This window comes from Hyperoodon ampullatus, assembly GCF_949752795.1.
Source record: "Hyperoodon ampullatus genome assembly, chromosome: 7".
NCBI classification, from domain to species: Eukaryota; Metazoa; Chordata; class Mammalia; order Artiodactyla; family Ziphiidae; genus Hyperoodon; species Hyperoodon ampullatus.
This window is the reverse complement of record NC_136920.1, coordinates 5,145,729-5,159,980: the sequence shown is the minus strand read 5'-3', so window position 1 is coordinate 5,159,980 and position 14,252 is coordinate 5,145,729. Positions and strand designations below refer to the sequence as shown.

The following is a 14,252-nucleotide window of genomic DNA, read 5'->3' as shown; positions in this document are numbered from 1 at the left end:
CGTTTTTAAAATAATTTTGTAAATGAAATATGTACCTGGTTCCAAAGTCAAAACTACATAACAAGGTATAGACGGTTCTAGGGTCCCTCAGACCTCCTCCCCCACCCCCCACAGTAGAGAATCGGGCCCTGCACACCCGGCCCTGCAGCTGCTTCTCTGACTCTGCGTTGGAGTCTCCTGGAGAGACACCAGAGCAGCTCAGAGGCCCGACTCCCTTCCATGTAGCTTTTCCACCCTGTGCACAGGGGGATTTGGAAGTGATTCCAGCCTTTTTGCGATTTCAATTAGCTTGTCTTTTTAAATTTTTTTTAATTAGTGCTAAATCTTTTTTTTTTTTTAATAAAGTTATTTATTTATTTATTTTTGGCTGCGTTGGGTCTTCGTTGCTGTGTGCTGGCTTTCTCTAGTTGCGGTGAGCAGGGGCTACTCTTGGTTGCGGTGCACGGGCTTCTCACTGCGGGGGCTTCTCTTGTTGTGGAGCACGGGCTCTAGGCACACGGGCCTCAGTAGTTGTGGCTTGTGGGCTCTAGAGCGCAGGCTCAGTAGTTGTGGTGCACAGGCTTAGTTGCTCCGCAGCATGTGGGATCTTCCCGGACCAGGGCTCGAACCCATGTCCCCTGCATTGGCAGGCGGATGCTTAACCACTGAGCCACCAGGGAAGTCCATTTTTTTAATTTTTGAAAGACTTATTTTATCCCACATCTCTAGGTGTTTCCGAGGGAGAATGATCCTTTCTTTCTTCCTTCTCCTTCCTTCCTTCCCTCAGTTCTTTTTTTCTTTTAGAGAAAACCCTCCGTAAGACCAGAAATAGAAGACTCATGCTTTCCTTCAGTAATTAAAAAATATATGTATTAAGTTAAAAAAATAAAATAAAACCACATGGGCCTGTCCTGGGCGCAGCAGTGAGCAGGGAAGATGCAGGCACCCACATCGGGGCAGGAACTGCAGAGCGGAGTGACAGACCTTGACGAGGGTCTCCTTGGGGCAGTGGGGCTCCTGGGAGCCCGGAACAGGGGCTGCTGGAGGAGGTGACCTAGTAAAGGGTGGGGGTGTCGCCTAGACTTAGCAACTCGCATGAGCAAAGGCCCTGGGGCCAGAGACCCCGTTTGCTGCGGGGAGCTGGTCACTGCGGAATCAGGCCCGGTCACGGGCTCTGCTCACCTCACGAGATTCTCCCCCTCCTGGCAGCACTGCCCACAGAGCGCCTGTCCCCTCCCTGCTCCCATCTCGCCCTCCAGGCCCTGACAGGGGCCTCCCCGGCTCAGTGTTGCTGGGCCAGGACTCGGCAGAGGTCTCGGGACTCGGCTGGCCGGGGGGTGGCCCTGACCCCCCAGTGCGGCTGTGTTGCAGGCATTCTCTACGGCACCATGACCATGGAGCTGGGCGGCAGAGTGACCGTTCAGTGTGAGAAAAACAACTTCCAGGCCGAGCTGGAATTCAAGCTCAAGGTAGCCCTGGCCACAGCACCTCGGCCACCCGGGGCCTTGGGGGGTGTGGGGCTTGGGCCGGGGAGAGGCGAGGCCTTGGGGGGCCCCCTCTTGCCCTCTCAGTGCCCCAGGGATGGTTTCCTGAGCAGGTGCACATGGACGAGCAGCTCCTGGCTTCCCTGTAGCACAGCGGGGCTCGGAGAGGGGAAGGGGCTGCCCACAGGCCACACAGCAGAGCTAGGACAGGCCCAGGCCCCTTCCCCACCACGGGGCACAAAGGCCTGGCGGGGACCCAGCACCCTTGAGCTCAGGCTGGGCCATGGGCGAGTGTGGCCACCTCCAGCTTCAGTCCCGTCCCAGCCGGCCCCCCATGCACTGGGGCTGGGAGCTCACCTCCCCTCCACCCGTGAGGAAGGGGCCCCTCCTCCCCAGCTCCACGAGGCGGGTGTGGCTGCCGCCCTCACCAGCGTCGTAAGGGCATCGTCTCGGGTATGTCCCCACAGCCCTTCTTCGGGGGCAGCACGAGCATCAACCAGATCTCTGGGAAGATCACATCGGGCGAGGAGGTCCTGGCGCGGCTCACGGGACACTGGGTGAGAGGCCGCCTCCGGGCAGGTGCGGGTGGGCCCGGGGGCAGCAGAGGCCACGGCCGGTACCTCTGACCTGCCCGGCCGTCTGGGGCAGGACAGGGAAGTGTTCATCAAGGAGGAGGGCAGAGGAGGCGCCGAGCTCTTCTGGAACCCGAGCGAGCAGGTCCGCAGGCAGCGGCTGAAGCGGCACACGGTGCCCTTGGAGGAGCAGACAGAGCTGGAGTCGGAGAGGTGAGGCCCGGGCGCCGCAGGACCCCTGACCCCGGCTGGGGTGGCCGGGCCGGCAGCTGCTGTCTCCTGGATGCACGTCCCCTGGATGTCCGTGGCAGGGAGGATGGACCTGAGCGGACCTTTCTTGGCAGAGGACACGTCCAGCTGTGGGCAGCTGGAGGGAGAGCAGGGGAGGCCTGGGGAAGAGCAGCCTCCGGGGCAGATGACCTGCAGTCCACAGGGAGGGCCCTGCTGGTGGCAGGTGTGCGTCCAGCATAAGAAAGAACCATCTCAGGGTAAATCAACAGTGCCCAGGAGACCCGGGCACCTTGAGAGGCAGTGAGCTCCCTGTCACTGGAGGCAATCAAGTGGAGGTTCCTCTGAGGCTCCCCTCTAGTGTGAGGGGACGGGACTGCCCAGGTCCCCCAGCTCAGAGCATGTGCTCCGCTCACAGGCTCTGGCAGCACGTCACCAGGGCCATCAGCGAGGGTGACCAGCACAAAGCCACACAGGAGAAGTTTGCCCTGGAGGAGGCACAGCGGCAGCAGGCCCGAGAGCGCCAGCAGAACCTGGTGCCCTGGACGCCGCAGCTGTTCCACCTGGACCCTGCCACCCAGGAGTGGCGCTACCGATACGAGAAGCGAGTGCTGGCAGACGCAGCCTGGGCCCCTCGGCGGGCTGGGTGGCAGACCCCCACCGTCCTGGCCCTGGCTGATGGGGAGGGAGGGTCACACAGGGGCTGCACACAGGTGCAGGCAACGGTCACTCCCCTGGGGGTCTCCAGTCCTGCTGGGAGGCTGAGGGCTGGGCTGGGCTGGGGCCCCCTCACGCCGAGGGCCACCGCCCCTGCCAACAGACACTCTCTGGACCCTCCAGCCACAGCCCCTGGGACCCCCTGAAGGACATTGCCCAGTTTGAGCAAGACGGGGTCCTGCACACCCTGCAGCGGGAGACCATGGCCCGCCAGACCACCTTCCTGGGCAGCCCGGGGCCCAGGCACCAGGTCAGCACCACCCCCAGGGCCCCTGCTGGGTCCCTCCAGCTGCGGCCCCATGCCCACCCTCACACCCACCTGCCTGGCCCCCCTCCCCTGGGTCCCCCATCCGGGCACACTCTGACCCACGTCCTAGCAGGGTCTCCTCTGGCATCCCCCTGCGTCCCTGCCCTGCCCTTCCCTGCCCAGCATGGGGTCTGGACGCCTGGATTTGCAGGATGCTCAGTTCCCAGGGCACCCCCGTGTTCAGGGCACTGTGCCGGGGTGTATGGTCCTGGCCCATCACCCCCCAGAGCCGCCCTCTGCAGTGCGGGCAGCATGCTATCCCATTCCACAGATGAAAAAACGGAGGCTCAGGGCAGCCCAGGGACTCGCCCAAGTAGGAGGAGGAGGCGGCGCATTTACCCAGATGCCTGGGCCTCAAAAGTGTGGGAGAGAGGGTGGGAGGTGCCTGGGAGGGCAGGTGGGAGTGCAGGTGGGAGGTTCCAGGAGACACAAGGAAGGAGAGCTCCAGACAGAGGTGCCTTTTGAGGGAAGCCTGGAGTGGCCCCCACCACGTGGGCAGGTTCCACTTGTGGAACAGCACACGCTACACCAGCTGGGCACCCACTGTGCACACGGCCGGGGGGCACGGCCCACCCAGGGCAGGGAGGGGCGGACTCCCCATCTTGCCCAGGGGCCCCAATTTTCCCAGCAAACAGGGGCCACAGTATCTCACCAGCCACGTGTGTCCCACCCACCCTTCCGCCACATCCCGCGGCCCCTCGGCTTCGACCAGATGGCCCCAGCCCCTCGCACACGTGTCCACTTGACGCCCCTCTGCAGCCTCCTCCTTCACTTAAGCCTTTCCAGTCGGCTCAGGCCCCACCACACCCCAAAACCTGTCCATGAGGCAAAGTCCACCTGGGTGGACTGCCCCACCCTCCATCTCTGTCTGTACCTCCCATCGCTGACCCCACCCCCAGCACTGACCCCACCCCCATTGGTGACCCCACCCCCCCATCGCTGATACACATCAGAGCCACAGGGCCCTAATGCAGAGCGTCCAGGCACCATCCTGGGCCCGTCTGTTGGACACAGGCCGGCTGTCACCTGGCCACTCCTGTACTCAGGGGGCTTGTTTGAGGCCAGCCAGCCTGGGGGTCCCTCCACGATGGGGGAGCCCTCAGCTCACACACTGAGCGGGTCCCTGGCCCCACCCCCATCATCTCCGCATGTACTGGGCAGGACCTCGTGACGGTCCCCAGGCCAGCACAGAGGGGCCAGCAGTCTGCATTACCCCTGAGGACACTGAGGCCCGGGGGAGTGAGGCTCCAGTCCAGGCAGGCCAGGGCCAGACCTCCTCTGTGCACCCAGAGCCAGCAGTTCCCTCCTCTGCCGGCCACCTCCTCTGGAGCTGCCCTGGCATAAGCCCACCACCACGTCCCCAAGGCCAGCGACACCCCAGCAGGTCCCCGAGGGCACAGCGGGCGCACGAGGGTGCGGTGGGTGTGGGTGAGCTCCCGGCCACAGCCGCTCCATCTCCCTCCAGGCGTCTGGCCCCGGCCGGCGGCTCCGCAAGGCCAGCGACCAGCCGTCTGGCCACAGCCAGGCCACCGAGAGCAGCGGCTCCACGCCCGAGTCCTGTCCAGAGCTCTCTGACGAGGAGGAGGACCGTGACTTCGCTCCCGGTGAGCCCTCCTGGGCCAGGCCCTCTTCAGGGCGCGAGGACAGAGAAGCCGAAGGGCAGATGGGGGTGTGGGAGGGGGCAGGGCTCCCGAGTCTGCACTCAGGGGGCGGGGCCCGTGCGAGGGGCGAGGCTGTGCCCTGTCCATCTGTCTGTGACTCTCCGGGTTGGCTCCTGCCTGTCTGCCCCCTGCCCTCAAGGGGGTGCCTGTCTCCCCAGCTTGGTCCCCGCCTCTGGGCGAATCAGAGGCCAGCTGAGCCCGGGGTTCCCTCTGGAAACATCCCTCGGCACCGCCTCCCTGTATTATTAGCTTCACCTGAAGGCTTCTGTGAGGCGGGACACGGCCCCAGGACCCCACCTGCTGGCTCCCCAGACATCCCCGCTCATCCTCACTTCTCCCCCCGCCAACCCCGTGTTCCCTTGTCCCCCCCCCCCCGGTCCTGCGTCCCAGGCTGCAAGAGCCCGTGCCCTCGTTGTGGGAAGGAGGCGTGGCGGCTGCAGTTGCTGCACGAGGGGATCCTGTCCATCCGGGAGGCCCAGCAGGAGCTACATAGGTGGGCCATGCTCGGGGGTCCAGCCGGGGCTCTGGGTCAGAGAGCAGGAGAGCCAGAGCCGGCGGGCGGTGAGGGCAGGCGTTCACCTGCACTGTTACTTGGGCTAGAACCCTCAGGACTTCAGACGGTCTGGCTACGGGGCGAGGACAGGGGACCTCCTGGGTTCTGCCCTCTGCAAGGGGCGGGCAGGGCAGAAAGCGGCGTGTGAACAGGCTGAGCTGTCAAGGAGGATGCTGGGTCTGGCGGGGGCTTGATGGAGTCCAGGTGAACCAGGGCAGGGCTGCCCGTGCTTGTGGCGGGTGGAGCAGACAGAAGCTGGAAGGAGGTGCTGCCAGCACCGGCTCCCCCGAGGATGTCTCCTACCGCCCCGCGGTGGCCCCAGCTCCGAGGATAGTGGGTCCTCAGGAACAGCTGGGTGAGTCATCTCGGGGAAGACTGGGAACACACTCTATTTCGCCAGCACCAGGAGGCAGAGCACTGCTTGCCAGCTCTGCCCCAGAGCCAGGCTCCCGGCTCCAGCAGGGCTGCAGGACTCCCGGCCTGTGGGACCTCAGGCTGTCCCTGCCTCAGTCTTCCCATCTGTGAACTGGGGTGACAGCAGTGGCCCTGGGGCGGGAGGAGGATGGAGCACAGGGCTGAGCTCTGTGCCTGGCACCCAGCGAGCGCTTAACCAGCTGTTAGCATCTGAGTCGCCCTCAGAAGCCTAGAATTTCATGCCTGTGACCCACCCATACGTGGCATAGAGGCGTTTCACACCTTTTTAGCACCCCACTCCACTGCAGGCTGTGTGGGGCCGGGAGAGGGAGAGGAATGCTGTCTCCATGGTCAGGGAGGGCTTCCTGGAGGAGGATGCAGGTGGGCAGGGAGGAGCTGCAAAGGGGGAGAGCAGAGGCCAGCACTGAGAGCAGAGGGCACCACAGGTGGGCCGCTGCCGGGAGAAGGGCGAGTCAGGGGAGGGGGCGGAGATGGTGGAGCTGAGCCCAGAGGCCGTGGGAGCCGGGACGGTCGGGGTGGCCGTCTAGCACCACAGGAGGAGACTAGCTGCAAGGCGGGTGGCCGGGAGCTTCTGCTGAGGTCCAGACACACAATGACGTCAAAAGTCCAGGGCGGGGCTGTGGGTTTCCTGGGCTGCCATACAGAGTACCACAGGGAAGCAGCTTCAACCACAGACATTTACCTCTCCCAGTCCTGGAGGCTGGAAGTCTAAGATCAGTGCAGGGCTGGTCCCTCCTGAGGCCTCTCTCCTCGGCGTGTAGACGGCCGTCTCCTCCCTGTGTCCTCACAGGGTTGTCCCTCTGTGTGTGTCTGTGTCCTGACCTCCTCTTCTTATAAGGACACCAGTCCAACGGGATTAGGGCCCATCCTAGTGGCCGCATTTTACTTTATTCACCTCTTTAAAGGTCACATCTCCAAATACAGTTGCATTCTGGGGCGCTGGGGGTCAGGATTCCAACAGAGGACTTTGGGGGACACATTTCAGCCCATAACAATGGAGGTGGGAGGGAGGATGTAAGAGGCCCAGCTCCCCCAGCCTTGACCCCCACCCCCTCCCTGGAATGTGCAGCCACTGTGCCCTGGGTCCCTCCCGTAAACGAGCCCTCCACCCCCATGTGCACCCCGGGGCAGGGATGTGCCATCCTGCCTGGGCTGGCCCTGGCTGAAATGCGGCACCCTGTCATTCCAGGCATCTCTCGGCCGTGCTGAGCTCCACGGCACAGGCCAGGCAGGCACCGGCCCCGGGCCTCTTGCACAGTCCCCGCTCTTGGTTCCTGCTCTGCATGTTCCTGGCGTGTCAGCTGCTCATTAACTACATCCTCAAATAAGAGCCCTCTGGGGACGGTGTGGGCATCGCCTGCAGAACTCGGACAGCCCCAGCCTCCCTCCCAGGCACCTCGCACTTTAAGCCAGCCCTGTGGAGGCAGAGACTCAGCGAGCACGGCCGCTGTGGACAGAGGGGCCTACGGTGGCACAGCAGGAGGAGGGACCTGCGGGGCCACACGGGGTCCTCCCGGGGAGGCGCTGGCCTTAATGCTGAAGCCAAATGCCACATTCGTCGTGCACTGCACTCCCTGGTGACCTCGTCCCATCATCCCCGGTCAGCTTCAGGGGATTGATGGCGGAGAGGCAGGAGGGCCTGCAGGGCTCTGGATGTTGTTCCCCAGCAGGGGTGAGTGGGGGGCTTTGAGGAGCAAGCCGGGACCCCAGGTCCTCCTTGGGCCTAGCACACAGGTCATCCCTTCCTGAGACCCTGCCCACATTGCCCTGGAGGGGCCACAGGTGGGCTGGGGGCGCCAGCTGGGCTGCTTTGGAGAAGGCGCTTGGGGCTTTATTCTGCCTTTGTGCTGTTTGGACCGAGCCCAGTTCACATACCTACAGGACCCGCCCCACCTCCCTCAGCCAGGACGTGCCAAGCTGGGGCGGGCACATGTGAGCACGGTGTGCCTGGGGACAGCATCCCCGGCCCGGAGCCCGAGTTGGACACTTTGCTCAGATTGATGCACGGTCTTCTTCTCCCACACGTTTTTAATAAACGCAATCGCAATATTTTAGGCAGGCTGCGAACAGCGCCTGGCGTCTGGCCTCCATTCCTGTGTCAAATGCCAGGGTGTGTGTGTGTGTTTGTGTGTGTGTGTGTGTGTGTGTGTGAGCATCTGCACATATAGATACACACGGAGCCTTAAACTATGTTGTGGCGGTGTCATCTGAGCTGATTGTCCAGTTTATGTACCCATGTTCTTACCCTCCCCCAGTTTGGGGACATGTCTTTGCTCCATCCGTTGAAATAAACAGACACACATATTGTGTGTGTTGTCTTCTTGGGGAACTTCTGGAAACTGGCGGGGGTGGGATGTCTTTCAGGGGAGAAACTCAATGCCAGCAGAAGCTGTCTGGGGCTGGAGGGGCCCAGGGAAGGGTCCGAGGTCCTGAGGATGGAGGGAGGAGGTCCGTGGAGGATGGGGGTGCAGTTAGTTTGCAGGGAGCCGTTAGAAGCAGCCCACCCTGCTGAGCCAGTGCCAGGAAGCTGGGGTCCTGTCAAACAGCTGCTGAAGCAGCTGAGGACACGGGAGGGGCGCTGCCCACCGGGGCCTCCAGGGTGGCCCTCAAGCCCATTTGGCCTGGTCCCTTCTCCACAATAACAGCCCCCTCCCTGCCCTGCTGCCCCCAGCCCAGCCCTTCAGTTCCACTGTGGCCACCATTCCCAGTACTCACAAACACCAGGGCCAGGTGAGTGGGCCTCCCTTTTCTGGGACAGCCCAGGATGCCCCTGAAGGGGAGGGTGGGGACAGCTGACTGCAGACCCCACGCACCACAGTACAGGGAGACTGCAGCCCAGCCCTGACAGTACATGAAGGATGAAAGACACAGAGGGAGAGGCCGCAGAACAGGATGGACTTGGACTGGGGCCGAGGAAGGGGCAGGTGGGCACTGCCATCCCAGCCCTCACGCCTGCACTAGGCAGACGGGACTCCCAGGATCCCGCATCGAGGGCAGTCCTCCTAGAGTGGCTCTGGATCCCCATGTGGTTGTCACTCCCTGCTGAGGGTGGGTGCTTTCCAGGTGGAAGTATTCTGCACCTTGTTACTGAGGCAGGCTGCTCTGGACCCAAAGCCCTGGGCCACCTGTCTTGCACCCCTGGCCCCTTCAGAGCCAGACGGGGCCACCCTGCTGCAGCCTGATCCACCAGCCCCTCCAACCCCTGGTCCCTGCAGCCTCAGAATCTCCTCCAGAATTCTCTTTATGTCCTTGGTAGGCCAATAACTACTCTAACAAGGAAAAGAAAGCTGGGTGGGCATCGTCCCAGGGGAACAGGTGGCCAATGCCCAGAGGGGTGGCTGCAAGGGCATCACGCAGCCCCTCTGTGCAGTAAAAACCTGGACGTGGTTTCAGGGTCCATCAGCCACCTCTTGGGTGTCCAGATGCTGGTGGTTAAATCTAGAATGATGTAGGGTCCAGAGCTGGGCCTCCCACCCTCACGTCCACTCAGCACCCATTTCCCCACTCCGCTGACAGTGTGCCTGGCTTGGCTCCCAGGGCATCTGGGCGGGAAGAGGATGTTGCAGCTGGACTAGGAGAGTGGAAGCTCAGGAGGGCCTGTGCGGGGTCCCCACCTCACCCTCTAGGAGACCCAGAGCAGCAGAGAGGCCGAGGAGATGCACTTCCTGGGGACACGGTGACAGTCACCTCACCTTGTCACCTCCTTGGGTGAACAGCCAGCAACCTCTAGTAGGAAGAACTTCTAGCAGAAGCGACCTGGGTCCCAGGCAGGGCTGAGAGACTCAAGCAGCTGAGCGAGCCCCCTGGAGTATGGGATTCCGGGTGGGGGCGGGGGACGTTGGAGGAGGTTTAGGAGATGAAGGGGCGCAAAGCTCCCTGTGGATGTGCCTGGGCTGCATCCTGCTCTCCCCACGAAGGAAGGGTCTCCTCCCCTTGAATCCCTCTCATCCACCTCACCCGCCTCCCTCATCAACGTCGCTCCCGCGGGCAACTCAAAAGATGCTGTGGGGCTTCCCTGGTGGCGCAGTGGTTGAGAGTCCGCCTGCCGATGCAGGGGACACGGGTTCATGCCCCGGTCCGGGAAGATCCCACATGCCGCGGAGCGGCTGGGCCCATGAGCCATGGCTGCTGAGCTTGTGCGTCCGGAGCCTGTGCTCCGCAACGGGAGAGGCCACAACAGTGAGAGGCCCGCGTAATGCAAAAAAAAAAAAAAAAAAAAGATGCTGTGGGTTGAGGCGGGAAGGGAGAGGCAGACGCTCGGTGTGCGGCGGCCACCCGAGCCCAGGTCGGAGCCCCTGGGGCATCTGGGGCCGAGGGCGCAGGAGGGGCAGGTGGAGGGGGGACCGGCGGTCGGCAGCGCGCTCGCCCAGGAGGGGCTGGGGAGGGGGGCGCGGCAAGCGAGGCGCTCCGTCCTTTCCTTTGCAGCGGGGTCTGTGCAGACACCCTGCACTCCCCCGCCCCCTCGGAAGCGACTGGGCAACAAGTTAAACTTGGGGGGAGGGCCGGGAATGGCCATCCCGGGGGCGCCGAAGCCCGAAGCCCATCGGTGGCCCCGGCGCGGCGACGGCCTGGGCTGAAGACCTTGGCATCTGAGGCGGGAGACGCGGGGGCCAGGGACGGGCAGGGCCGAAACGCCAGTCTAGGACCACCGGTCCTAGGCGTCTCCTCCGCGAGGACGACCTACGGGAATTCGGGGAAGCGGAGAGTACCGGTTCCAGAAGGGAGGCGTGGCAACTGGGAGGAGGAGCCCGTGGGTGGGGCGAGGGGAAGGCCGTCCGCTCCGATTGGGTACTTTGGTCAGAAGCTCCCCTCCGATTGGCTGTGAAGTCAGAAACTTCTTAGTGAATGGGGCCCGGGGGTCGACGGGTAGCCAGGCTTGGAAGTGTGACCGCGGTTGTCAGCTCGTCCGCAGAGGCGTCGCGATGGTGCCCCGGGCGCGCGCTGTCCTGGCGGTGCTGCTGCTGCTCGCGGCTCAGGTGGGACGGCGGCGGAGGGGCCTGGGGGAGGGAGGACTCTGAGAACGGGAAGGGGGCTGTGGCCTGGGCGCGCGTCCAGAGCGAGGATGACGCGGGCGGCGGGACATCCCGCATCCGGATTCCCATCCCGAGCAGGTCGCAACGGGAAGTTTCCTGCACCCAAAGCCCCAGGCGGGGCCGAGCCCGCTGCACATCCTTGGTGACTGAGCACGGGGAGCCCCAGTGGAAGGAGGGGAGGAGCATGCGGAGGGCCGGGGCTGCGGGGGGCCGGGGCTGCGGGGGGCCGGGGCTGCGGGGGGCTGAGTGTGTGTGTGTGTGTGTGTGTGTGTGTGTGTACACATTCAGATACACATACATACTCAGATCCCCGTTCCCAACCCATAGACAATATCCTTTCTTAACACAGTCTATATGCAACAGGTGAAAAAATTAACTATAGACTAGAAACAATCAAATACTAAATTCCAAAGGATTACTACCACAAAGCGTCTAGTTCTGGCCATGCAAATAAAATAGGCGTCCACCATCGAAGTAGCCAACAGATCCACATGCATTTGGGAACTAAAGAACATATTCTCCCCAAATAATACTGCTCTGTATCGCGAGTGGAACAGCACGGAGATGCTGCCCCGAGGAAGCCCACTCCCACGGGGGAGGCAGTGCTCCGGGCTGGGGGGTGACTGCCACTCCTTGCTCAGGGGTCTCGGTGTCTGCTTCCATCAGGAGCAGAGGCATCTTTTGATAACGCCAATCTCCTCTTTCTGATTGAAGGTGACCATGGCAACTGGGGAGACCCGGTGTAACCCGGGCGAGTATAAGGTTACCAGCCTTTGCCGCTGCAGCAAACTCTGCCCGGCTGGTGAGTCTGGGACTGCTTACAGAGCCTTCCGGGGCAGACCCTGCCTGGGAGGAGGGAGGCCGCAGTCCCTTTGAGCAGAGCTGGGGGCTGCCTGTGGGGAGTACCTGGCTGTCTGTGGGTGGGAGGGCCTCTCCTGGGCAGCTGCCCAGTGCCCCACCTCTGCACCCACCTTGGGGGCTCTCATGTGAACAGAATGGTGTGTGCTTGTTTTGAGATGGGTGAGGTGAGTTCAGCAGGGCTTGAGGACAGAAGTGGGGGCCCGTGCCCAGGCTGGACACGCCCACCTTCCCACCCACACCCCATCCACACTCAGACAGGTGTGCCCACATGATCAATGAAAGTCCCTTCACGACCTCCTCTTGTGAGGGTCCAGCCACACACCTGTACCATCACTATGGGCATCGTCCACTCACACACACCTGCACACGTGCCTCATTTTATCCGGGAAAGTGTGCCTTCCGGGGCTCCTGGTTCAGAGACCAAACGCCAGAAACCTGGACACTCAGCCCCGTATCCTCCCCACACACACCCGTGCACACCCACCAATACACACACTACATACATTTATACACACACATCCATGCATTCACACGCACACCTACATGAACCACATGTAGGAAAGAAAGGGACACAGTTGGTCCAACATGAAATCCTGTGACCTCTGCCCAGCATCCACATACTGCATGGCACCAGTAAAAGCCAAGGGGCAATTCAGGTCCCCGGTTTCTGGGACACGTGTGGCCTCGGATCAGTCCAGAATGTTCCAAGGAGATGGGAGGAGAGGGGTGGGTACTGTGCAGGGGGTCTGGCCTCCAGGTGCCTTGGTACCTCCTCATGCAGAGGCCTCAGAGACCAAGCGGAGTCTGCAGCAGAGCAGGACAGCCCTGGACACCCATCTCCCCTCCATGTACCACCTGCCACAGGCTACTACGTCAGCAAATATATAGACCAGGACCACAGCGTCGGAGAATGCAGGGAGTGCGAGTCTGGAACCTTCCAGGCCCACCCCAGTGAGGAGAGCAGCTGCATGCCGTGTTCCCAGTGCCGGGAGGGTGAGTGGGCTGCCGTCCAGGCTATGTGCCCCCGTTGACGGGCCCTGTGGGAACCTCCCCAAAGGAAATTATCACAGAGGAACACGGGGATGAGGCTGCTAGAGCAGACATCACAAAGTGCTTGTTTTTATCATGATGCTGTGTGTATTGGCTAAAGAATCAACCTACAGGTCATTAGGATTTCAGAGTTGCTATGTATAAGGATGATATACAGAAGTTCTTCTAAATCTCTGTATATCAGTGACATTGTTTTTTAAAATGTAATTGAAAAATACCACTTGCATTAGCAAAAAACCCCAAACAAACAAGATTCTTTGGAATAAATCTAGCAAAGCATGTATAAATGTATAAGTGAACAAACACCATTTAAGGAAATCTAATTATGGAGAGGAATACCACAAGATAGTAAGCAAGAGGGCTCAATATTTTGTTGGGGGGTTTTTTGGGCCGCACGGTGTAATTTGCAGAATCTTAGTTCCTGACCAGGAACTGAACCTGGACCACGGCAGTGACAGCGCCGCGTCCTAACCACTGGACAGATAGGGAACTCCCTCAGTGTTTTAAAAGTATCAGTTTTCCCAGGAATGGTTCTTAGATGTAGTGCATTCCCAATGAAAATCAACTTATCAACTTATCATGAATGTATCAGCTTATGCCATACACCTTAAGTAGATACAATTTTTAATTTTAGAAAGGAAACTATCCCAATAGGAGATTTTATAAAACTGGCTGTGCTGACAGTTGCCAAAACAACCTCCTTCTTTCCTAAAGGAGGAAAACAAGATAGCACACTGGCTCCCCCAAGTACTAGGACTCTGTACAGAGAGACAGTTCAGCAGTGTGATATTCACGTGGGGGTGGACAGTGGGCTGCGTGGAAATAGGCCCATAGATGTGAAATGTGGGGTGTGGCCCCATGACCGAGCCCGTCACAGGCGAAAGGGCGGAATTCCCCAGTGATGCTGGAAGAGACCATTCACTGTCCGTGCTGAGTAGTGCTCTTCTGTTCTTTGTGGGGCAAACGAGATGGACAGAAGGATTTGGGGGTGTTTCTGAGCAGTTGGCCCTGTGCCCCAGCCCAGATGGCAGGGGCACCCACGGGCCCCTCCACAGACACTCCAGATGCAGGGGATGAGGTCTGGCTGGTCCCCGTCTCCATCCCTGCTGGGGAAGGAGGGGGGTGAAGATTCTGAGGCTTTGACTACGAACCTGGACGTGGCCGGCGTGGGCAGGACAGAGTCCAGGCCCCTGTGACTGACCCTCGGCCTTCCCTCTGGCAGATCAGGAGGTGGTGACTGAATGCTTCCCAACTAGCGACCGGCTATGCCAGTGCAAGCAGGGCAGCTTCTACTGCGACTCCATGGACTGCACAGAGAGCTGCTTCCGGTGCAAAAGGTATTGGCCTGGGGTGTGTGAGCGGAACAAACAGG

General features: G+C 61.3%; 1 protein-coding gene across 1 annotated transcript in view; it reads left to right on the top strand.

Moving 5' to 3' along the window:
- Positions 1-8,231, top strand: part of OSBPL5 (oxysterol binding protein like 5) — a 30,515-nt gene extending 22,284 nt beyond the window's left edge. Inside the window, exons 14-21 of the mRNA XM_079708548.1 lie at positions 1,351-1,448; positions 1,931-2,020; positions 2,112-2,248; positions 2,682-2,871; positions 3,108-3,230; positions 4,753-4,891; positions 5,339-5,441; positions 7,126-8,231. Coding sequence (XP_079564674.1) covers positions 1,351-1,448; positions 1,931-2,020; positions 2,112-2,248; positions 2,682-2,871; positions 3,108-3,230; positions 4,753-4,891; positions 5,339-5,441; positions 7,126-7,264 — 1,019 coding nt within the window. The 3' untranslated portion in view covers positions 7,265-8,231. The remainder of the gene's footprint in view (positions 1-1,350; positions 1,449-1,930; positions 2,021-2,111; positions 2,249-2,681; positions 2,872-3,107; positions 3,231-4,752; positions 4,892-5,338; positions 5,442-7,125) is intronic.
- Positions 8,232-14,252: the final 6,021 nt, after the last annotated feature.